The sequence below is a fragment of the Podarcis raffonei genome, chromosome 18 (assembly GCF_027172205.1).
Source record: "Podarcis raffonei isolate rPodRaf1 chromosome 18, rPodRaf1.pri, whole genome shotgun sequence".
Lineage (NCBI taxonomy): Eukaryota > Metazoa > Chordata > Lepidosauria > Squamata > Lacertidae > Podarcis > Podarcis raffonei.
In genome coordinates, this window is record NC_070619.1 from 10,572,108 (window position 1) to 10,597,652 (window position 25,545).

At 49.4% G+C, this 25,545-nt stretch overlaps 1 protein-coding gene across 1 annotated transcript; it reads left to right on the forward strand.

The window, feature by feature from the left end:
* Positions 1-3,514: 3,514 nt before the first annotated feature.
* CNN2 (calponin 2) lies at positions 3,515-23,294 on the forward strand. Its single transcript, XM_053372320.1, has 7 exons — positions 3,515-3,682; positions 14,491-14,612; positions 15,763-15,829; positions 17,388-17,525; positions 19,328-19,444; positions 20,218-20,364; positions 22,584-23,294. Exons 1-7 carry the CDS (start codon positions 3,620-3,622, stop codon positions 22,842-22,844), a joined length of 915 nt encoding a protein of 304 aa, XP_053228295.1. The 5' UTR covers positions 3,515-3,619; the 3' UTR covers positions 22,845-23,294.
* Positions 23,295-25,545: the final 2,251 nt, after the last annotated feature.

The window sequence follows — 25,545 nt, forward strand, 5'->3', positions numbered from 1 at the left end:
AGGTTTCCTTTGTTGCTCTTTTTCCAATACTACTGTTGTTGTTGTTGTTGTTGAGTCGTTTAGTCGTGTCCGCCTCTTTTTGACCCCCTGGACCAGAGCACGCCAGGCCCTCCTGTCTTCCACTGCCTCCCGTTTGGTCAAAACTCTCCACTATGACCTGTCCGTCTTGGGTGGCCCTGCACGGCGTAGCTCACAGCTTCTCTGAGTTATTCAAGCCCCTTCGCCACGGCAAGGCAGGGATCCATGAAGGATAATATGGTCTGAACATCAAAAAAACTAAGATCATGGCCGCTGGTCCCTTCACCTCCTGGCAAATAGAAGGGGAAGAAATGGAGGCAGTGAGAGATTTCACTTTCTTGGGTTCCATGAGAGCCAGTGTGGTGTAGTGGTTAAGAGCGGTGGACTCGTAATCTGGTGAACCGGGTTTGATTCCCCGCTCCTCCACCTGCAGCTGCTGGGTGACCTTGGGCCAGTCACACTTCTTTGAAGTCTCTCAGCCCCACTCACCTCACAGAGTGTTTGTTGTGGGGGAGGAAGGGAAAGGAGAATGTGAGCCGCTTTGAGACTCTTTTGGGTAGTGATAAAGCGGGATATCAAATCCAAACTCCTCTTCTGCTTTGGCCTTGAGCGACTAGTCATTATGTCACTGGCTTGGCATCCAAAACAGGGAATTCACAGGGCGAGCGAGGAAAACCTCGCTTGGGTGTTTGTTGTTTTCCCCCCTCGTGGATGGCTCAGAATCTTTTCTCTGGGGTTGAAGGGAATTATAGCACACACACAAAAAAACACTCTCCTGAAAAGCATGTTTGTGTAAGGAGATCGTCTCTCCCGGGGTGCGACGGAGGGACCTTTGGTGAACAACAGAAGCTATTCCAAGAATCCCAAGCCTCTGCCAGTCGCATGACGTTTGCTTCTTCAGAGACACGCCTCTTAAGAGATCAAGTTTTAAGGACACAATTCTGAGGAAATCAGATAAGAGGGAGGGAGGCGGCTCCTTCCCGCCCAGAACCTCAGCTCAGCCAAAGTGTGCATGGTTTTAAAGGGGTGCAGGAGGTTTTTGAGCCGGTTAAAGGGGTGCAGGTGGTTCCCCCCCAGCTGTTTTAAATAAGGCCTTTATGCCATTCAAGGTCTGGCCCTTCTCTAAATGCCCCCTCCATTCTGTAGACTTTCTAAATACAGTGGTACCTCGGGTTACATACGCTTCAGGTTACAGACTCTGCTAACCCAGAAATATTGCTTCGGGTAAAGAACTTTGCTTCAGGATGAGAACAGAAATCGTGCTCTGGTGGCGCGGCAGCAGCAGGAGGCCCCATTAGCTAAAGTGGTGCTTCAGGTTAAGAACAGTTTCAGGTTAAGTACAGACCTCCAGTACGAATTAAGTACATAACCCGAGGTACCACTGTAATAATTCTTCTTCTTCTTAATAACAATTACAGTGGTATACCTTGGTTTACTGGGACGCGGGTGGCGCTGTGGGTTAAACCACAGAGCCTAGGGCTTGCCGATCAGAAGGTCAGCGGTTCGAATCCCCGTGACGGGGTGAGCTCCCGTTGCTCGGTCCCTGCTCCTGCCAACCTAGCAGTTCGAAAGCACGTCAAAAGTGCAAGTAGATCAATAGGTACCGCTTCGGTGGGAAGGTAAACGGTGTTTCCGTGCGCTGCTCCGGTTCGCCAGAAGCGGCTTGGTCATGCTGGCCACATGACCCAGAAGCTGTACGCCGGCTCCCTCGACCAATAAAGCGAGATGAGCATCGCAACCTCAGAGTCGTCCGCGACTGGACATAATGGTCAGGGGTCCCTTTACCTTTACCTTACCTTGGTTTACAACCATCATCCATTCCGGAGGTCTGTTTGTAAACCAAAGCAGGTTGTAACCCAATGGGGCCCCCAGAAAAAAAAAATTCATAATACAAAAAAAAAAAAGGTTGTAATTCAGAAAAAGGTTGCAAACCAGGACCCATACATCAGGGTTTGAGTATGCAAACCAAGGTACCACTGTATTAATATTTATATGCCGCCACCTGACTGGGTTTCCTGGAGAGCTGCGTTTTAGACATGTGTGTGTGTGTGTGTGTGTGTGTGTGTGTGTGTATGTGTGTGTGTGTGTGTATATATATATATATATATATATATATACACACACACACACTTATATATATGTGCGTGTGTATTTGTATATATGTATATGTTTGTGTGTGTGTATTCTGACCTTGTCAGATGAATAATTGTCAAATGAATAATAATTATTATTCATTTATATCTCACCTTTTCTTCAAAGATATCAAGGTGACACACTACTACTACTACTACTACTAATTTATTACTTATACCCTGCCCATTTGGTTGGGTTTCCCCAGCCACTCTTGGCGGCTCCCAACAGAATATTAATAATAATAATAAAGCGATCAAACATTAAAAACTTCCCTAAACAGGGCTGCCTTCAGATGTCTTCTAAAAGTCAGATAGTTGTTTATTTCCTTGACATCTGATGGGAGGGCGTTCCACAGGGCGGGTGCTACTACCGAGAAGGCCCTCTGCCTGATTTCCCGTAACCTCGCTTCTCGCAGGGAGGGAACCGCCAGAAGGCCCTCGGAGCTGGACCTCAGTGTCCGGGCAGAACGATGGGGGTGGAAATGCTCCTTCAGGGATACTGGGCAGTTTAGGGCTTTCAAGGTCAGCACCAGTCCAGCAGAGCGGCCACGCAGCCAACCCACAAACCTTGCCCATTGGCCGGGCTGCTTGAGCTTCGCCACTTGAATGACTGCCTTACCTCCCAATCTATTTCAAGGCTTAACAGGGCAAAGTAATAATCATAATTATAGTAGTGTCCTCACACAACGGCAAAAACCCATTAGGGTGTGAACTTTAACCTAAGCAGCATGACCAAAAGCTTCCCCAGTTGAATGTCTACCTGTCAAGAACACAGAAGGCCACAAGGAGCCCATTACAAGGCTTCGGGTGGAGGGCGACGCTTTCCCCTAAGCAACTTAACTTTCATCTTCACTAGTTGAATGCCTGCCTGTCCCCAAAACTAGAGGACCCGCAAACCCTGCTAGGAGCTCATTGTAAGGCTCAGGGAAGAGGGGACTTTATCACAGTCGTCAAAACCCTGCAGGATTCAAAGCCGTTTTAAGTTTCAGCTTCACCATGCCTGTCCCCAAAGCTATTTCAAAGGCGCAGGGATGCCTGCAAAACTGGGCGCTCCTTCCTTGGAGGTTTCTAAGGAGAGATTGGGTGGCCATCTGCCACGGATGCTTTAGTTGAGATTCCTGCATTGCAGGGCGGGTTGGACTAGATGACCCGCCGGGTCCCTTCCAACTCCACGATTCTATGACCTTTGAGGGGAATTTGCGCTTTTTCTCGCTTTTCCTTTTCGCTTTCTTTTCCTTTCGAAGGAGACCCGCACACACAGGAAACTGCCATCCTGCAGGAATTCGGCACTTTCTGCCCTTATAAGGCTATTTCCACTGGCGGCCAATCAGCGCGCGGGAGGCGGCGCTGGGCTGGCCCCCAAAAACTTGGCCGAGGGCGGGCGGAGGCGCGCGGAGCGGGTTCCCTTGCTTTTGGAGCGTGTGTGGAGCGCGCCTGCCCCGCCAGACAGCGCCCTGCCCCGGTACAGGATGAGCAACAACCAGTTCAACAAGGGACCCAGCTACGGCTTGTCGGCCGAAGTCAAGAACCGGGTAAGGGGTCCCGACGCGCGGCCCCTCGCCAAATGCGCCCCTCGCCAAATGCGTAAATGCGCCCTGGGCGCACGGAGGGGCCGCTTTGGAGAGGTGTCGCCGCCGCCGCCGCGAGCGCTCCGGGTTCATCGACCGACGGGTTGCCTTTATTGAACGCAGGCTAAAGCCCACTTCCCGCCCCCCCCCCAAGGTTCTCAATGTGGGTCTTTGCCTCCCCCCACCCCCACAGCGCCGATTCAATCGCCACAACATCCCCGCGAGGTAGGCCGCTTTGGAGAGGTGACGCCGCGAGCGCATCGGGTTTATTCGACCGACGGGTTGCCTTTATTGAACGCAGTATAGAGCCCACTTCCCGCCCCCCCCCCACAGAAGGATCTCAAGGTGGCGTGTGTAGGTCTTTACCTCCCCCCCGCCCCCCAGCGCCGGTTCAACCCCCACAACAACCTCGCGAGGTAGGCCGCTTTGGAGAGGTCGCGCCGGCAGCGCATCGGGTTTATTCGACCGACGGGTTGCATTTATTGAACGCAGTGTAGCGCCCATTTCCCCCCCCCCAAAAAAAAATACGCATCTGGGACTCAAGGTGGTGTATGTGGGTCTCTCTCTCTCCCCGCCCCCCAGCGCCGGTTCAACCCCCACAACAACCTCACGAGGTAGGACGCTATGGAAGAGGTGGCGCCGCCAGCGCTCCGGGTTTATTCGACCGACGGGTTGCCTTTATTGAACGCAGAATAGAGCCCACTTCCCGTCGTCCCCCCCCAAGGATCTCAAGGTGACGTATGTAGGTCTCTGCCTCCCCCCCCCGCCCCCCAGCGCCGCTTCAATCTCCACAACAACCTCGCGAGGTAGGCCGCTTTGGAGAGGCGGCGCCGCGAGCGCATCGGGTTCATTCGACGGCCGGTTTGCGTTTTATTGAAGGCAGTCTAGAGCCGCCGCGCCCCCCACCCCCGTCTCAAGGTGGCGTATGTCGGTCTCTGCCCCCCCCCCCAGCGCTGATTCAATCCCCAACACAACCTTGCGAAGTAGGCGGCTTTGGAGAGGCGGCGCCGAGAGCGCTGCGGGTTTATTCGACCCACGAATTGCATCCATTTAACGCAGTCCAGAGCCCATTCGCCCCCACCACCTACCAGGGACTCAAGGTGGCGTATGTGGGTCTTCTCTCCCCCCCCCCCAGCACTGATTCAATCCCACACCAACCCTGCGAGCTAGGCAGCTCTGGAAAAGCGGCTTGCTCCATGAGCGTTCTGGATTTATTTTATTTATTTATTGCACACACACACAGGATTTATGTTAGGGGGGCAGGCTTTATGTTGGGGGGGAGGCAGAACCTCAGTTAAATATTTTTATTGACGGGGGGGGGGGGCAGCTATGCCCATGTGCACATAGACATATCCACATTTTTCTTCCAAAGGGACTCTAGGCGACGTTTATGGATCGCGCCCCCCCATTAAATAATCCCAGCGACAACCCTGTGAGGTGGAGAAGTGGTGCACTCTGGATGCATTTTATTTTTATTTATTTCATTTTTTTATTAAAAAAAATCTATATTAATTTAAAATGAATACATTTATAAAAAGACAGACAGACAAGTAAACAAACATACAGTCAAACAAACAAGTAACAGAAGAATCAAACAAACCGCCGCACTATAAGATACAACAAGATTAATATAACTATCGTCATATATGCTCCTGGTGCTGAAAGCAATTATAAAACTTACTAAAAATAAAAATGACTTCCAATTAATCTCACAGTGTTTTTATCTGTCCATCCACGGTTCCATTTTTCTTAAATAGTTTATTTTTACCTCCCTACGAACTCATATTTATACAAGTAATCTTTAAAGAATATTTAGAAAACTATGGTATAAAAGGAAACATCTTGGCAGAATTAGACTGATCCTTGTAATTTCTATTTATTTCATACACATCAAAATGTATATCCCATTTATTCAAATATTTATAGCCTTCACTCTTCATTAAAAAATACAAAAAGGTTGTACAAGAAAGTTGCAGTGACTTTTCTGCCCCCCCCCCAGACTCACTGGGGGGAAATTAATTAATTTCCCAGGCCTGCCTGGGAGTATCACAAGTTTTTGACGGATGCCTGAAAGTGAAAGCGGGGATGGTTCCTGCTGAAGGATTACACTCCCAGAATTGAATCTCACATACCTCATTCCTCCTTGCAGCCAACATAGTGGTTGTAGAGTGTCAGGAGTCCTGAGTTTGAATCTCTCCACTCCAGACGTGAATCTCACTTGTTGACCGGCCGCTAGGGCTCAGTCCCAGGGCTGCTGTGAAGATCAAAATTGCGAAGAACTGCGCAGGCCAAGTTTGAGGTCTTTGGAGGAAAGTTGTGTAAAAAGGACAAGCAAATAATCAAAAAAGCCCCCCAAGGTGCTAGTCCCTTGTGAAGTTGACCTGCAACTGGCCCTTTGCTTTTGTGATGGTCTCCTTTTGCTTACCTCTGAGGAACTTGGCCTTTCAGTGAAATAGGATGGCTTCTGTTTTTTTACCAGCTCCTTTTCCCTTTCCTTTTTCAGAGACTCCGAATATTTACTTTCTTGAGTTCTGGGTTGACTTGTCAGCTTTTGGCCTTGTGGCTGCAGAGTCTTTGAGCCTGGAGCCGTATGTCCCCGGTTGACTTGATTTTGATTATTTGATTTCTGTCTTGTTGTTGTTGTTTAGTCGTGTCCGCCTCTTCGTGACCCCCTGGACCAGAGCACGCCAGGCACTCCTGTCTTCCCCCAGTTTGGTCAAACTCATCCTGGTAGCTTCGAGAACACTGTCCCACCATCTTGTCCTCTGTTGTCCCCTTCTCCTTGCGCCCTCCATCTTTCCCAACATCAGGGTCTTTTCCAGGGAGTCTTCTCTTCTCCTGAGGTGGCCAAAGTCTTGGAGCCTCAGCTTCAGGATCTGTCCTTCCAGTGAGCACTCAGGGCTGATTTCCTTCCGAATGGAGAGGTTTGATCTTCTTGAAGTCCATGGGACTCTCAAGAGTCTCCTCCAGCACCGGAATTCAAAAGCATCCATTCTTCGGCCATCAGCCTTCTTTATGGTCCAGCTCTCACTTCCATACATCACTACTGGGAAAACCATAGCTTTAACTATACGGACCTTTGTTGGCATTTGATTTCTGTACTGCTTGATATATTTGAAAACATCTCTAAGCAGTGTACAAAACCCCCAAGACAACAGCAGAAAGCTTAAACAAAGTTACAGGTAGGGAGCCGTGTTGGTTTGCCGTAGTCAAAACAAAATTAAAAAATTCCTTCCAGTAGCGTCTTAGAGACCAACTAAGTTTGTTATCGCTCATCCCAATAACAAGCTTAAACAAAATGTGACAAAAGTACAGAGTTACTGATAAAAAGGTTGCATTAATACAAAGTTGCTAATACATAAAAATCAGTAGCAGTTCCTTTTGCTTCTAACATACCCTCCTTCTCAGCCTCTGTGGTTTTTCGCAAATCCAAATCTTTAAAACTCTTGCGGCAACCCAAACGGATCGCTCCGAAATTTTTTATTTTTATTTTTTAACGCGGTTATTCGAAAGCATCTCTGAACTGCTTTGATATTTGCAAACCAGTACCCGGGCTGCATAAAATAGATCATTTTTTAAGAAACAAAACAATAACAAATAAACCAGCTGTGGTCTAAACCACTGAGCCTCTTGGGCTTGCAGGTCGGCGGTTCGAATCCCCGCGACGGGGTGAGCTCCCGTTGCTCTATCCCAGCTCTTGCCAGCCTAGCAGTTCGAAAGCACACCGGTGCAAGTAGATAAATAGGTACCGCTTTGGCAGGAAGGTAAACGGCGTTTCCGTGCGCTCTGGTTTCCGTCACGGTGTCCCGTTGTGCCAGAAGCGGTTTAGTCTTGCTGGCCACATGACCTGGAAAGCTGTCTGTGGACAAACGCCGGCTTCCTCGGCCTGAAAGCGAGATGAGCACCGCAACACCATAGTCGCCTTTGACTGGACTTAACTGTCCAGGAGTCCTTTACCTTTTTACTTCCGCTCCATCACTTTGTCTCATCCTCTTTTCAGAGCCGTCCAAGTTGGTGGCTGGTATAAACTCCTTGGGTTTATTTCTGACTTGACGCGTTGTCTTCCTCTTCGCCAGAACCTCTTGTCCAGCGCTCAAAATCCCCCAGGCGTGTTTTGCTACTGACACGACTGCGGGGCGATTTCTGGGTGCTGGGTTGGCGACTGAAGTTTCCCATCAAGCCAGCTGACTCGCTGCCGTCCTCACCGTTGTTACATGACCATTAGGTCCAGTCGCAGACGACTCTGGGGTTGCAGCGCTCATCTCACTTTACTGGCTGAGGGAGCCGGCGTACAGCTTCCGGGTCATGTGGCCAGCAGGACTAAGCCGCTTCTGGCAAACCAGAGCAGCGCACAGAAACGCCGTTTACCTTCCCGCTGGAGTGGTACCTATTTATCTACTTGCACTTTGACGTGCTTTCGAACTGCTAGGTTGGCAGGAGCAGGGACCAAGCAACGGGAGCTCACCCCGTCATTGCGGGGATTCGAACTCGCATACTGGGACTAAGTGAATTGTTCTCAGAGCAAGCTACAGTCGAGCTGAGATCACAGAATCGTAGAATCTGTGGAAAGGGGGTCTGAGGGTCATCCAGCCCAACCCCAGGGTGAATAGTCATTCGAGGTGCCACATTCAGTGCTTGGCTTATATATCTGCATTTATGACAGTGCTCTGACCCCTTTTAACTCTGATATCTTGCAAATCCTAGAGCTGCGCTCGGTTCCCCGGTTTCCTCCTGCCCGCTCCCAGTTGCTTCAGTTTGGTGTTGTTCTGGCTGCGTCCCAGAAACTGCCTGGGAACCTCTTTTGTTTTCGTTCTGGAGTCTCGTCAGAGCCATCCGATCGTGCCGAGACTTGGAAAAGTCTGGAAGGAATTCCCGTTTTTCCACCCTGTGCGATTCCACCATAGGGCAGCGAGCGTGTGTTGATTTAAGCCCTGCATTCTGGGTGCAATCGCAGGTCGCCCTGTTAACCAAAAAAGCTCGAGAGAAAGCTGGTTAATGCGGCAGCAAAGTCGCGCTTTTAAAATTTATTCGTGTGAAAAGTTGTGCAGACTACCTAACTCCTCGGCCCAAGGAGGCCTCCAAAATCACCTTTATTTTTTATTTTTTGAGAAGACGAGGCGTAAAAGGAAAATGGACGAGGAGGGCGGAGGAAGTAAACAAACTCAGATTTGAGTCTTCGGTGAAGTAAGCTGCTCTAAGGAGCAGCTGGGGTGGAGGAATAGAAGGAGATGAAATGTCAGACGTTGCGGATCTCTCACCTAGCACTAGGTAAAGGTAAAGGGACCCCTGACCATTAGGTCTAGTCGTGGCTGACTCTGTGGTTGCGGCGCTCATCTCGCTTTACTGGCCGAGGGACAGTACAGCTTCCGGGTCATGCGGCCAGCTTCTGGCGAACCAGAGCAGCGCACGGAAACGCCGTTTACCTTCCCGCCGGAGCGGTACCTATTGATCTACTTGCACTGGTGCTTTCGAACTGCTAGGTTGGCAGGAGCAGGGACCGAGCAACAGGAGCTCACCCCGTCATTGCGGGGATTCGAACCACCGACCTTCTGATCAGCAAGTCCTAGGCTCTGTGGTTTAACCCACAGCGCCACCTGCACCTGCCCGAAATTACGAATAGATCAAGTTATTGCTGAGAGGTTGCAGTTTATTTACGACATCTTTTTCAGTGGGATTTTAGCAGCTATCTGGATGGAGACTGGCCTTTGAGTGCACGGCCTGTTGCGAAAGTATTTTTTTCAAATCAAGGACAAGACCAAATCTGGAAAGAGGCAATCTATTGAAAAGGCTGGAGGGGAGTTTCCACGCTCAGGCAATTTTGGTCTTCTCCCAAACTGTGGTTTTGTGCGTGTAAGCAAATCTGAATCATTGCCATCCAAGTGTATCTCATTCCACTTCCTCATGAGTCGCTGATCTAGCAGCGCGGAGACATTGGAACGGCGATAGACAGGGGCTGGTGACTTGTGTCTGACACAGGCATTCGCCCTGGTGTCTTGGCCGGAAAACTTAATAAAAATTATATTGAAAAAAGAAAATCTTCACCAAGGCCAACTATCCTGACTGGTCCTACACAGGCCAGAAAAAAGCCAGGGAAGTCCCCAAAAAGGAGTTCTAGTACAGAAGGAAAAATAAAAGTAAGGGAACGCAGGACCTTGAGTTTAAGAGTCTCTGCCAACTCAGCTAAACCCCCATGAAAACAAAGGTGCCAAGTGAAAAAATGAGAATAATAATAATAATAATAATTTATTATTTGTACCCCGCCCATCTGGCTGGGTCTCCCCAGCCACTCTGGGCGGCTTCCACAAAGACCAAAAATACACTAATGTCATGCATTAAAAACTTCCTTTTTGACATCTGATGGGAGGGCATTCCACAGGGCGGGCGCCACCACCGAGAAGGCCCTCTGCCTGGTCCCCTGTAGCTTTGCTTCTTGCCGTGAGGGAACTGCCAGAAGGCCCTCGGAGCTGGACCTCAGTGTCCAGGCAGAACAATGGGGGTGGAGACGCTCCTTCAGGGATACTGGGCTGTTTAGGGCTTTCAAGGTCAGCACCAACACTTTGAATTGTGCTCGGAAACGTCCTGGGAGCCAATGTAGGTCTTTCAGGACTGGTGTTATGTGGTCTCGGCAGCTGCTCCCAGTCCCCAGTCTAGCAGCCGCATTTTGGATTAGTTGTAGTTTCCGGGTCACCTTCAAAGGTAGCCCCACGTAGAGCGCATGGCAGTAGTCCAAGCGGGAGATAACTCTTGGAGAAGCTCTTGGCTTTGACGCAGACTTCAGGTGCGTGCCCTTTGGCAAGTCTCTCCGGATCCTTAGCCGATGCCCGTCTTACCCGAGCCGCCCAGGTCCTCGGGGAACACTTAGGGGTCTGTTACGCGGCGCCATCAAGCACGCAAAGCGTTGCCCCAGCCGCTTGCTAACCGGGTTGGCTTGCAACGAAAGGGCACCCGGTTCCTGGCCCATCAGCACATTTTGAAAGGAGACTCTCGCCGCCCGATGGCTCAGCGCTTCTCCTCCTTGGCAGCCGTGTTCCGCACCCAAGCCAGAGGGGGAACAGAGAACAGTGCAGGCAGGGCTCACAAAAGCTGCCCAGAGGAAGCCAGAGGCTCCCATTCTTGATCCAAGAAAAAGAGATGTGCGCTCTCATTGTGTCGCAGGGGGTTGGAATAGATGGCTCCCTTTTTTGAAAAATAACTTTTTTATTCAAAATTAGAACAGAACATACCGTATTTTTCGCTCTTTAAGACGCACCAGGCCACCAGACACATCTAGTTTTTGGAGGAGGAAAACAAGAAAAAAAAAATTCTGAATCTCAGAAGCCAGAACAGCAAGAGGGATCGCTGCGCAGCGAAAGCAGCAATCCCTCTTGCTGTTCTGGCTTCTGGGATAGCTGCGCAGCCTGCATTCGCTCCATAAGACGCACACACATTTCCCCTTACTTTTTAGGAGGGGAAAAGTGAGAATTATAGAGCAAAAAATACGGTATTATCCAGAAACATACCATCCTTATCCCCCCCCATTTTTCCTCCCTCCCCCCACAGAACCCACCCACCCCCACCCCCCGACTTCCCTCAGTTCCAGTCTTTGGTTTCTCTAAGAATGCTGTTTTCTGCATGTTACACAGTTGTATAGATCCTCAAACTATTTAGCTGATTGTTATCCACAAATAGTTTGTGAATGTTTATTCAAAGCCAGCCAAGGAGTCCAGCTCGCTTTGTTGCCTCTTCAAATACTTTGTAAAGGGTTCCCATTCATCTTTAAAGTCACAGTTATCCTTGTCCCGCAGCTTGTATGTCAGTTTTGCCAGTTCCGCATAGTCCCTCAATTTTTCTTGCCACGATTCTTTAGTTGGGGTTTCTTCAGTCTGGAATAGATGACTCTCAATGCCATGATTTTACGATTGATGGGCGCTGTCTTCCGTGTTAGAAACTCAGGTATACAGGTTCTGGGACGTTGATGGACGTTAGCTAGGAGTGATGGAGTTGTAGTCCCAAAACATCTGGAGGGCTGAAGGTTGGGGGTGCCTGGTATGAGCTAACTGCCAAATAAACCATTATTTACATCATAGGAGCCTACACAACACAAAACACTGTCGCTGCATGTCGGTTTTATTGTATTTGGTTTTTTAATCTTATATTTTGGAAATGTACATCCAGTCCCCCCCCTTTTAATTTCTTTGGGGCTGCCAAGAGAGTGGGGCCCTAAGTTACAGCTTGTTTAAAGGTAAAGGGACCCCTGACCATTAGGTCCAGTCGTGGCCGACTCTGGGGTTGCGACGCTCATCTCGCTTTACTGGCCGAGGGAGCCGGCGTACAGCTTCCAGGTCATGTGGCCAGCAGGACTAAGCCGCTTCTGGTGAACCAGAGCAGCGCACAGAAACACCGTTTACCTTCCCGCCGGAGCAGTACCTATTTATCTACTTGCACTTCCTGCTTTCGAACTGCTAGGTTGGCAGGAGCAGGGACCGAGCAACGGGAGCTCACCCCGTCATTGCGGGGATTCGAACCACCAACCTTCTGATCGGAAAGTCCTAGGCTCTGTGGTTTAACCCACAGCGCCACCCGCGTCCCTATAGCTTGTTTAGCTTATACGTAAATCTGGCGCTGCCCAAATCTCGTCTTCTGAGCGTCTCTACAGACACCCTGAAAGTTGGCACAGATGCCAGATCTGTTTGTAAGATGTGCCAGCTTATATAACAAGACAGTTTCTGTCTCGTGCCAGGGCTGCAGGGATATGGACCTCTGTGGCTGGATCAGGTGTGTTTTTGTTCATAGCGGCGGGTCTTATTTTTTGCCCAAATAGCAAAGTTTCAAATTTTATTGAGGCCGAGAAACGACCCCGAAAGGAACAAGGAAGCGTACAACTTCTTTGCCAAGAAGGTCTGGCCACACACCTCTCCTTGTTTCTTGCTCATTCAGCAGGAAGTTGAGACATGCCGCCAGCTTGTGGCATCAAGCTTGCCCTGTTCGTCCAGATTATTATGGGATTTCTTCATTCTCTCTGGGTTTTTTCTTTTCTTCTTTTGTAACTGGCAAGCACATTGGGGCAAGAAAGGCTTTTGATGACGCAAGCGCCCAAACTCATAATTGTCCAGGGGAACGGCTGGAGCTTGGTGCTATAGAGCGTGCCGGTCCTGAGTTCGAATCTCAAAGTATCCCCCTGAGTCTGCAACCCTGGAGAGCTGCTGTTGCCAGCCAGCGTAGCCAGAGATTCTCAATCTCTCCCAGTCCACAGCTCCCTTGACTTAACTTCCTTTTCTCCTGTAGCTCCCCTGTGAGAAAATGGGGAAAAACTTAAGTTGCTTCGTCGCTGAGCTGTTTTGCGCTTTCGTTTTCTTTTCCCAGGCTTATAATTTAAGTAGCAGAACTTTGAAAAGGGTTTTAAATAAAGTGGTACCTCGGGTTACATACGTTTCAGGTTACAGACTCCGCTCACCCAGAAATAGTGCTTCAGGTTAAGAACTTTGCTTCAGGATGAGAACAGAAATCGTGCTCCGGTGGCAGCAGGAGGCCCCATTAGCTAAAGTGGTGCTTCAGGTTAAGAACAGTCTCAGGTTAAGAACGGACCTCCAGAACGAATTAAGTACTTAACCCAAGGTACCACTGTAGATAGATGATAGATAGATAGATAGATAGATAGATAGATAGATAGATAGATGATAGATAGATGATAGATAGATAGATAGATAGATAGATAGATAGATAGAATGGTTCATAGCCCTGCTAAATGTTTCTTTTGTAAGTTGGGGGAAATGGAAGCAAGTTTAAATAATAATACAGTCAAACCTTGTTTTGTGGACGGGATCCGTTCTGGAGGCCTGTCCGCAAGTGGAAAATGGACGCACGTCCCAAAACATCTGGAGAACCATGATGGAGAAAAAGGAGATAGATAAATGCAAGGAATAAGCTCTTTCTGGTTCCCTGCTTAAGAAAGATGGAGGGGCCAGACAGATGGAAACGTCCATTGCCAACCTGGTGCCCAGAGATCTCCACACGGTCGCAACTGGACCCGCACCAGTTAAAAAATACAAGGCATGACCGGAATGTTCACTGAAATTGGACGGCGAGAAATATTTGAACATTTGTTGCTGTTGTTTAGTCATTTAGTCGTGTCCGCCTCTTCGTGACCCCCTGGACCAGAGCACGCCAGGCCCTCCTGTCTTCCACTGCCTCCCGCAGTTTGGTCAATCTCATGATTGTAGCTTCAAGAAGACTGTCCCACCATCTCATCCTTTGTTGTCCCCTTCTCCTTGTGCCCTCCATCTTTCCCAACATCAGGGTCTTTTCCAGGGAGTCTTCTCTTCTCATGAGGTGGCCAAAGTCTTGGAGCCTCAGCTTCAGGATCTGTCCTTCCAGTGAGCACTCAGGTTTGATCTTCTTGCAGTCCATGGGACTCTCAAGAGTCTCCTCCAGCACCAGAATTCACATCCATTCTTTGGCGATCAGCCTTCTTGATGGTCCAGCTCTCACTTCCATACATCACTACTGGGAAAACCATAGCTTGAACTATATGGACCTTTGTTGGCAAGGTGATGTCTCTACTTTTTAAGATGCTGTCTAGGTTTGTCATTGCTTTTCACCTCCGTACATAATTGTAATTTTGTGGGTTTCCGATGCCGGTTGCACGTTCGGATATTTCTCGCTGTCTGATTTCTGTTCACCAAACTTTCCGGTCGCACCTTGTACATGACTTGATTTCTAACACCATTGGCCAGCCCTTAGGGAGTGCGCTTTGTGGAATTTTGAACCTGTTTCTCTTCTCTTTCCCCCTCCAGCTTGCGCTGAAATACGACCCTCAGAAGGAAGCAGAATTAAGGACATGGATAGAAAGCATCACCGGAAGAGACATCGGCCCCGATTTTCAGAAGGGGCTGAAAGATGGTGTTGCACTTTGCGAGTGAGTAGGCACATGTGTTTCATGCGTGGTATATATTTTTTAAAATTTCATTTTATAACGGATGCAGGTGAGCCAAGGGACCCGGGTGGCGCTGTGGGTTAAACCACAGAGCCTAGGGCTTGCCGATCAGAAGGTTGGCGGTTCGAATCCCCACGACGGGGTGAGCTCCCGTTGCTTGGTCCCTGCTCCTGCCAACCTAGCAGTTCGAAAGCACATCAAAGTGCAAGTAGATAAATAGGTACAGCTCCGGCGGGAAGGTAAACGGCGTTTCCGTGCGCTGCTCTGGTTTGCCAGAAGCGACATGACCTGGCCATATGACCCGGAAGCTGTACACCAGCTCCCTCAGCCAGTAAAGCGAGATGAGCGCCGCAACCCCAGAGTCGGTCACGACTGGACCTAATGGTCAGGGGTCCCTTTACCTTTACCTAAGATTGTCTTCCATGAACACCGTCTTAAAGGGTAGGTAGCCGTGTTGGTCTTCCGTAGTCGAAACAAAATAAAAAAATTCCTTCCAGTAGCACCTTAGAAACCAACTAAGTTTGTTAATGGTATGAGCTTTCGTGTGCATGCACACTTCTTCAGATACGGTCTTAACAGTAAGTCCGTAAGTGACTGTGGAGGCCAATTCTGGATCCACACGTCCTTCCACAGTGGGGACATTGGTTTCCGGGCGGGAGTTGATTACAGTGTGGGTTTGCCAAGCGTGCCTTCCTCTTAGCACGTTTTTCCCTTGCGTCCTGAGTTCGAGTGTCTTCAAAGCCCAGGACACCTTTGGTAAAGGTTCTTCAACTGGAGCGCTTGCAGGCTAGTGTTTCCCAGTTGTCGGTGTTTATACTACATTTTTTAAGATTTGCTTTGAGAATCTTTGAACCTCTTTTGTTGACCACCAGCATTACGCTTTCCATTTTTAAGTTCGGAATAGAGGAGTTGCTTTGGAAGGCGATAATCGGGCATCCGCACAACATGACCGGTCCAACGATGTTGATGTTGGAGAATCATCGCTTCAATACACCAGCTCACTCGCTGGCATACTTGTAACGATAGGCAGAATGGTTGAAAAACCGTTCTTTAGTTAATTGGGGAAAGTCCTGTTCCTGCCCAACATGGCGTCGAAACCTTACATGTGTGTTTTTGTGTTTTCCCTCCCCAGGCTAATGAACAAACTTCAGCCGGGTTCGATAAGGAAAATTAATCGCTCAGGCCTCAATTGGCACCAGGTATGTTCACTGTGATGCAAAAACAGCAATCTGTTTGAAAGACCAGGTACAATGAATTTGATATGAATAAGGGATTTTATTCTTTTTTTAGGGAGGTGGGTTCAGGAATTCCTTTAAGGCTGACCTGTGTTCTGGGGGCAGGGGAAGCATTCAGTGGTACCTTGGTTCTCAAACTTAATCCGTTCCGGAAATTCCGTTCCAAAACCAAAGCGTTCCAAAACCGAGGTGCGCTGCTTTCCCATAGAAAGTAAGGCAAAACAGGTTAGTCCGTTCCAGACTTTTAAAAACAACCCCTCAAAGAGCAATTTAACATGAATTTTACTATCTAATAACACGATTGAGCCATAAAATGAATGCATAAATCAATGTAAGGTAAAGGTAAAGGGACCCCTGACCATTAGGTCCAGTCGTGGCTGACTCTGGGGTTGCAGAAGATTTGAACCGCCGACCTTCTGATCGGCAAGCCCTAGGCTCTGTGGTTTAACCCACAGCACCACCTGCGTCCCATAAGTCAAAGTACAGTGGTACCTCAGGTTACATACGCTTCAGGTTACATACACTTCAGGTTACAGACTCCACTAACCCAGAAATAGTGCTTCAGGTTAAGAACTTTGCTTCAGGATGAGAACAGAAATCTTGCTCCGGCGGCAGCAGGAGGCCCCATTAGCTAAAGTGGTGCTTCAGGTTAAGAACAGTTTCAGGTTAAGAACGGACCTCTGGAACGAATTAAGTACTTAACCCGAGGTACCGTACTGTACTATAAAATAATTAAGACAATATTGTAGATGATAAAAGTAAAAACTATTTTTTCCCCTTACCCACACTGATGATAGTCACTGTTTGGATGGGGGGCTTTTATCCATTTCCACAGTCACACAATCAATCGATCAGTAGCTGAACTGGGTTCCGCACAGTCACAAAAACAAATGAACCGAAAAAGCCTCAAAAACGCAAAATAAAGAGCAAAAACAAAAGTGCCAAACTTAATCCGTTCCGGAAGTCCGTTTGGCTTCCGAAATGTTCGGAAACCGAGGCGCGGCTTCTGATTGGCGCAGGTGCCCAGGAAACAATAGCCGACAGCTGCGTCGGGCGTTCGGCTTCTGAAAAACGTTTGAAAACCGGAACACTCATTTCTGGGTTTTTGGCGTTTGGGAACCAAGGCATTTGGGAACCAAGGCATTTGAGAACCAAGGCATTTGGGAACCAAGGCATTTGAGAATCAAGGCATTTGGGAACCAAGGCATTTGGGAACCAAGGCATTTGAGAATCAAGGCATTTGAGAACCAAGGCATTTGGGAACCAAGGCATTTGGGAACCAAGGCATTTGGGAACCAAGGCTTTTGAGAACCAAGGCATTTGAGAACCAAGGTACCACTGTTTTTACAATCTGCCAGCCTCCACCTTGATACTTATATCGGGGGTGAGCTCTGCCCCTTCCGGAAACGGACCGATAATTCCCAACGCGAACCCCAGACGATTTAAAAGGAATCCCCTAGTTGTGTGAGAAGGGGCTTTTAGGGGTCACCAGCCTTGACTCAGTTGCCCTTTCCTTTGACAGCTTGAGAACCTCTCCAACTTCATCAAAGCCATGATGAGCTACGGCCTGAAGCCCGTTGACGTCTTTGAAGCCAACGACCTGTTTGAGAATGGGAACATGACCCAGGTCCAGGTGTCGCTGCTGGCGCTGGCGGGCATGGTGAGTCAAGCTTGTGCAACCGGGTGCCTTCTTGGGGCTGAACGACAGTGCCCAGTGCTGCATGGCCTCTATGGCGTGGCTGATTGGCTGGGCTGCACCACGGTGTGACTGATTGGCTGCGCTGTGCCAGGGGGTGGTGGCTGATTGGCTGGGCTGCACCACCGTGTGACTGATTGGCTGGGCTGTGCCAGGGTGGTAGTGGCTGATTGGCTGGGCTGCACCACGGTGTGACTGGCTGGGCTGCGTCAGGGTGGTGGTGGCTGATTGGCTGGGCTGCACCATGGTGTGGCTGATTGGCTGGGCTGCACCACGGTGTGACTGATTGGCTGGGCTGTGCCAGGGTGGTGGTGGCTGATTGGCTGGGCTGCACCATGGTGTGACTGATTGGCTGGGCTGCACCACGGTGTGACTGATTGGCTGGGCTGCGCCAGGGTGGTGGCAGCTGATTGGCTGGGCTGCACCACGGTGTGACTGATTGGCTGGGCTGTGTCAGGGTGGTAGTGGCTGATTGCTTGCATCACACAGTGGGATTGTTGATTGGTTGGGCTGTGTCAGGGTGGGGGTGGCTGATTGGTTGTGCCACACTGGGGTGGCTGATTGACTGTGCCGCACCACACTGTGACTGATTGGCTGGGCTGCACCAGGGGGTGGTGGCTGATTGGCTGGGCCTGAGGATTGTGGACTGATTTGGGGAGTCCAGGCTGTCTGCAGGACGGGCATTGCCTTGCCCCCGTGCCCAAACAATCAAAATAGCCTCTTGAAAGATTACGAGGCAGCAGAAAAGAAGAGGCGGCTTGTTGATTCTCCTAGCTCTCAAACGCTTCACTCAGAAGGGGCATGTCTGAGCCTTGACCATTCTATCTTCCTGGAGGCCATTTAAGCGGGCCTTGTTGGTGCAACCACCGATGAGGCCCTGCTGCTCCCTTCATTGTAGCTAAGTTTTTTGCAAGGCAGTTTCTGAAGAGTTGCCCCCAGATTCTCCTGAGCCGCAGCCTCTGGGAAAACCCAGTCCTTTAAAAAAGAAAAAAGATATCGAGATAGTATTAGTATCCTCATACAAATATGATCTGTAGGAAGAGGTTCCTCCCTCTGTTTGCAGACTCTATTCCCGTTGGGCCTTGAGGACTAGAGACTTGTGGAGACACAACCATAGCTGTCAAGTGTCCCTTATTTGAAGGGACAGTCCCTTATTCCAGCACCATGTCCTGCTGCTGTCCCTTATTGATGGATGTCCCTTAAATGTCCCTTAAATGATGTCCCTTAAATTTCAAAGGAAGCAGCTCCTCTCCCTCCCTCCCTCCCTGCCGGCCAGGGAGGAGGGAGGCTCCAACTGTGTTGCTTGGCTGTGTTGCTCACCCAATAAGGAGTCTAAGAACGACTGGGGGGTGGAGCTTGCATGCCTTGTGTGTGGCTAGTTAATGCAAGCTGAGGAGGTTTTTGAATGCTGGACGCCATTTTGTTGCACGTGCTGCTGCAAACTGGAGTGCAAAGCCAGGCCAGGGAGCCATCTTAAGTTGAGGCTGCATAGGCCTTGTGGTGCATGTGATTCCGATTCTATTCAGTTGAACCTCTGGTTACAAAGTTGGTTGGACAGTGTTCTCGAAGCTACCAGCATGAGTTTGACCAGACTGCAGGAGGACAGGAAGACTGGAGTGCCTGGAACAGGCGAGGCTGCAGGTCCCTTATTTTCAAGGCTGCTGGTCCCTTATTTTCAAATCTGTACGTTGACAGCTATGGGCACAACCTGCAGAAGATCTAAACTTGTGAAGTTTGCTTTAAGGTGTTTCTTCTCCCCCACTCAGGCCAAGACGAAGGGGATTGACAGCGGAGTCGACATTGGTGTGAAATATTCCGAGAAGCAGGAGCGGTGCTTTGACGACGCGAAGCTGAAAGCCGGACAGTGTGTCATCGGTTTGCAGGTGGGTGATGCTGTTGCCGCCAGAGCCCAGCAATTACCTGGAGGTTTCCCCAGGTACTCTCCTAAGCAAGCCAGCAATAAATCACACTGACTGAGCTGGAGTTCAACTCTTTACAGTGGTACCTCGGGTTAAGTACTTAATTCGTTTTGGAGGTCCATTCTTAACCTGAAACTGTTCTTAACCTGAAGCACCACTTTAGCTAATGGGGCCTCCTGCTGTCGCCGCACAATTTCTGTTCTCATCCTGAAGCAAAGTTCTTAACCCGAGGTAATATTTCTGGGTTAGCGGCGTGTGTAACCTGCAGCGTCTGTAACCCGAGGTACCACTGTATTAGCAAGAACACGGATTTGCCCAGACTTGGTGGACTGTCAGGCCTAATGAACATCAGCTCATCCCTGGGAGTCTGGCCTCATGGATAATAATAAAGGTAAAGGGACCCCTGACCATTAGGTCCAGTCGTGGCCGACTCTGGGGTTGTGGCGCTCATCTCGCTTTACTGGCCGAGGGAGCCGGCGTACAGCTTCTGGGTCATGTGGCCGCATGACTAAGCCACTTCTGGCGAACCAGAGCAGCACACAGAAACACCATTTACCTTCCCGCCAGAGCAGTACCTATTTATCTACTTGCACTTTGACGTGCTTTTGAACTGCTAGGTGGGCAGGAGCATGGGACTCTCAAGAGTATCCTCCATAGCTTTGACTATACGGACCTTTGTTGGCAAGGTGGTGTCTCTGCTTTTAGCCGTAGTAACTCCCAAACCTCTCCGGTTTCAGATGGGCACCAACAAATGCGCCAGCCAGTCTGGGATGACGGCCTACGGAACCCGGAGACACCTCTACGACCCCAAAAACCATATCCTACCTCCGATGGACCATTCCACCATCAGCCTCCAGATGGGAACAAACAAATGTGCTAGTCAGGTAAGGCCAATTCCACGTCGGTAAGAACTCTGATCTTTGGAACTCCCTGCCACTGGATACCAGGCGGGTGACTTTTGCTGTATTCTTTGCTTAAAAAAATAATATTCCTTGTCCAGACAAGACTACCTGGGTGTTTAGAAAGTGGATGCGGGTTTTATTTTTTTGCCAGTTAAATTTATTTTTATTGCTTTCCAAAATATTTTAACCAATTGACATCAGATTGAATACACATTTAAAAGTTGACTTCCACTGCTTTGATGGTTCACCATCCAGCCCTTATTTGCTGCTCAATATTACATAGGTTTCCAAATTACATTTTTTAAAACCTAACGTGCAGTGGTACCTCGGTTTTCGAGTGTCTTGGAAGCTGATTTTTTCAGTTTTCGAACCCTGAAAACCCGGAAGTAATTGCTTCCGTTTTCCAACGCGTGACAGCCTAACTGTACAGGAACCTGTCTATAAAATTGTTCTAAACTGATTAACTGTTTAAGCTCATCGAAGGTTCTAACTTTACTCGCTTCCACCCATCTGTCCAGAGCTTTATTCGGTTCCCCAGTTGGGCAGAAATCTCTGCCGGTTTTCTTTTAATATCATGGAAGGCCTTTCGGCTCCGTTCTGCGGTCAGACCAGAGCGCACTTTCGCTCTCTCATGTGAAGGAGTCAGAGGTTTCATCCTTGTGAGACCTGAGTATATTTCTCTCAAAATTCCACATAACTGTGGGCGAAAGTACAGCACCCAGTTTTCCTCAGAAATGTTTAAATCTTTAGAAGACCGTTCATAACTAAGTTGTCTTTGTCCATGGAGTTTTCTTGGCAAGGATACTGGTGTGGCTTGCCGGTTCCTCCTCCAGGTGGATCACGTTTGGTCAAAACTCTCCACTATGACCTATTCATCTTGTGTGCCCTGCTCGGCGTAGTTCATAGCTTCTCTGAGTTCTTCAAGCCCCTTCGCCACAGCAAGGCAGTGATCCATGTTTTGGATCAAAAAGTTTTGACTAAGTTTTGACCAAACTGCGGGAGGCAGTGGAAGACAGGAGTGCCTGGCGTGCTCTGGTCCATGGGGTCACGAAGAGTCGGACACGACTAAACGACTAAACAACAACAACAACAACAACATAACTAAGTAGGAATGCTTGCACATCATCACCTTTTATATACTTCGGAAACCTCTTTATTATTATTTTTTTAATATATTTTTTCCATATTTCATTACATTTCCATATCAAAAATCAAAAAAACCATAACTTAAAGCATTGTTTAAATAAACGATCGACCTCCTTCCCTCCCTCTAACAGACTTCCACACAACTTTACCAATTTCTTCACATTCCTATATCCACTTTTTTACCTTATAAATCAATCTTACTTCGGAAGCTTCTTAATATTAGCGGAGGTAAAATCTTCGCTGGTCCAGCAAAACCAACTTTTTCGTCACGCAAGGTGTTGGAGAACCAAGGTACGACGGTAGTTAAGTTTTTTACCTCTACCTTCATTGCTGTGGCTAGTGGCTGATGTAAATAAATATTCTTCTGTTTCTGCTATCGCCCTTAACACTCTTTAACGGTGTTGTGCATACGAGCTCAAATTCTTCCTCTTTTCTTTTTAATACTTCCCTCCCCGATCAGGTGGGGATGACTCAGAATAATCCACTTGGCCCACAAAGGTGAAACAAACGTAGTCCATGCTCAGGTGTTCGACATTAAAGGTAAAGGCACCCCTGACCATTAGGTCCGGTCGTGGCCGACTCTGGGGTTGCGGCGCTCATCTCGCTCTATTGGCCGAGGGAGCCGGCGTACAGCTTCCGGGTCATGTGGCCAGCAGGACTAAGCCGCTTCTGGCGAACCAGAGCAGCGCACGGAAACGCCGTTTACCTTCCCGCCGGAGTGGTACCTATTTATCTACTTGCACTTTGACGTGCTTTCGAACTGCTGGGTTGGCAGGAGCAGGGACCGAGCAACGGGAGCTCACCCTGTGGCAGGGATTGAAACCGCCGACCTTTTGATCAGCAAGGCCTAGGCTCTGTGGTTTAACCCACAGCGCCACCTGCGTCTACATGTAAACATTAGTCCAAATTCACAAAAAAGAACTATAATAAATTTCAGTAGTTAGACCTCCTCCTGCTTCCGCTATCACCCACTCTAACAATTAACGGTGTTGTGCATACGAATATGAGCTCAAATTCTTCCTCTTTTCTTCTTTAATATTTCCCTCCCCGATCAGGTGGGGATGACCGCTCCGGGAACGAGGCGGCACATCTACGATTCGAAGCTGGGGACGGACAAATGCGACGACAGCTCCATGTCTCTGCAGATGGGCTACAACCAGGGGGCCAACCAAAGCGGGCAGGTTTTCGGCTTGGGGCGGCAAATCTACGACCCCAAATACTGCCCCCAGGGGAACGCCGGCGAGGCGGCCAATGCGGCGCATAACGACGGGAATTCGGCGGAATATTACTACTACCAGGAAGGAGAGGAGCAATGAGCCTGGGGAATTGGGGGGTGGTCCAATTTCCCCCTCCCCAGCAAATCACCATTGTACAGTTCCTGCCTCTTAATTGCCACAGATACTGCAATCTTTCCATATTTGCGACTTTAAAAAGAAAGAGAATCTTTTCTCCGCGTAGCAGAGATGAAAACAGGCTCCCTCAACCTCGGCCCTCCAGATGTTTTTTGGGACTACAACTCCCATCATCCCTAGCTAGCAGTACCAGTGGTGAGGGATGATGGGAGTTGTAGTCCAACAACATCTGGAGGGCTGAGTTTGCAGAAGCCTGGAATAAAACAAAGGTCTTCCGTTCGTTCTTTTTTTAAGAAAGTGAGTCTATGTGGGCCAGATTTAAGGCTTTGTTTACACCACCAACCCGCCAGATCTCTTGAAATCTCCTCGTGATTCTGGATTTAATACGCCACCAGGGTGCGGAGATGTCCAAGAGGAAGATCCCAGGGAGATCTGGGTCGATTGCGGGATTGGGACCAATTGCTGTATGGAAAATGCTGTGGAATTAAGGTCTCCGTCCCCCAACCCCACCCCTCTCTGTCGCTACGGCGCGTCCTGCGGGCGGTCGTTTGGCGTCTACTACTGACGACTGGCAATACAGTGGATGCTCGGGTTGCGAACGTGATCCGTGCAGGATGCACATTCACAACCCGTAGCGTTCGCAACCCGCGGGTTGCGATTCGGCGCTTCTGTGCATGCGCAAAGCACAATTTTGTGCTTCTGCGCAACCGCCGAAACCCGGAAGCAACCCGTTCCGGTACTTGCGGGTTTTGGCGGTCCGCAACCCGAAAAAGCACAACCTGAAGCGTCTGTAACCCAAGGTATGACTGTAGTTTCCTGTAGTTGCATAGCTGTCAACCGTCCCTTATTTGGCGGGAAACTCCCTTATCCCAGTGCCGTGTCCCGCTGCTGTCCCTTATTGATGATGTCCCTTAAATTTCCCGGGTTTCATGCTCGCCCGGCTCGGGAGGGAAGCAGCGGCTCGGGGTCCTCCTTCGCGAGAGAGCGCGCGCGCTGGCGCCGTCGTCCTGGCGTGAGGAGTTCCATCGGCCCTTCCGCGCCTGAGAGAGACTCTCGCCCATGCCACCCGCGAGCCCGGAGGCGGCAGCGGTGGCAGCCTGAGGGAGGAGGAAGAGGAGGTGATGGGGAGGGACGCAGAAGGGCAGCGCTTCAGCGACCGCGGCGGTGCCGCAACTGCCTCATGCCGGATGGACAGCATCTGTCCATCCTACCAATGTATGTACCGGTAACCCTTTACAATGGCAAAATCCCTTATTTGGGCTACTGATCCCTTATTTTCGAGGCTGCTGGTCCCTTATTTTCAAATCTGTAAGTTGACAGCTATGGATGGACGGTGGATGTACAGTGGTACCTCGGGTTGCATACGCTTCAGGTTAAGAACTTTGCTTCAGGATGAGAACAGAAATCGTGCAGCAGCGGGAGGCCCCATTAGCTAAAGTGGTGCTTCAGGTTAAGAACAGTTTCAGGTTAAGTACGGTCCTCTGGAACGAATTAAGTACTTAACCTGAGGTACCACTGTATAGGTTAGCAATTTTTTACATCGTCCCCCCCAAAAAGCTCAGCAACTCGCCTTCCACCCCCCCCACCCCCACGCACTCCCCTCCCTCCCTCAAATGGGTAGATCACAGCGAGCTTTTTTTATACTAGGAGTAGATCGCAGACTCATGAGAGTTAGATGTTTCTGCAATAGGGGTTGTTGTCATCCGACATTAGCCATTTGCTGAGTCGACCCGTTGAAACCCTGGCCGATTGATTTTCCAGTGGGTTTACTCGGAGCGAAATGCACTCCGATGGCATTAACAACAACAATAGTAATTTATTATTTATACGCCGCCCATCTGGCTGGGCTTCCCCAGCCACTCTGGGTGGCTTCCAACAAAATATTAAAATGCAGTACTGCATCAAACGTTAAAAGCTTCCCTAAACAGGGCTGCCTTCAGATGTCTTCTAAAAGTTAGATAGTTGCTTATTTCCTTGACATCTGGTGGGAGGGCGTTCCACAGGGTGGGCGCCGCCACCGAGAAGGCCCTCTGCCTGGTTCCCTGTAACTTGGCTTCTCGCAGGGAGGGAACCTCCAGAAGGCTCTCGGGAGATGGACCCCAGTGTCCGGGCTGGACAATGGGGGTGGAGACGCTCCTTCAGGTCTACTGGGCCATTTAGGGCTTTCAAGCTCAGCACCAACACTTTGAATTGTGCTCGGAAACGTTCTGTTGCAGATGCTTTAGCTGAGATTCCTGCATTTCATGGGGTTGGACTAGATGAACGCTGGGGTTCCCCCTTACAACTTGACGATTCCACGGGGCTCCGGATAGCCAGAGATAAATTGGGCTAGGCAGACAAAATAAACCTGGTGTCGTGCAATCGCTTTCCTGAACTGGCGAGGAATCCTGCGTTGTCCGGAGACCACAATGTTCACAACCATATGGTCTAGAAAACTCTGCAAATCCTGGGTTGTTGTGTGTTTTTTAGTAGCAATAAAACAGCCCAGCCTTCTGTGCTCACATTGAATGGTGGTGTACACATATAGCCTTTAGAATTGCCCCCACTTTAAAAAATAATCATAATTATTCTGCAAGGTCAATTTGATTTTGTTTCCTTGCTGGAACCCGAATTATGCAAAATTGACGGCCGTTTGCACGCATTTTATTGGTGTCTTTTCAGAACG

Excerpts from the sequence above, each read along its gene's own strand:
- CNN2 (XM_053372320.1), top strand. The coding sequence starts at position 3,620 with ATGAGCAACAACCAGTTCAACAAGGGACCCAGCTACGGCTTGTCGGCC. Across the intron at positions 14,613-15,762 it reads GATGGTGTTGCACTTTGCGA|GCTAATGAACAAACTTCAGC; the intron begins GTGAGTAGGCAC and ends TTCCCTCCCCAG. Across the intron at positions 19,445-20,217 it reads AGTGTGTCATCGGTTTGCAG|ATGGGCACCAACAAATGCGC; the intron begins GTGGGTGATGCT and ends CTCCGGTTTCAG.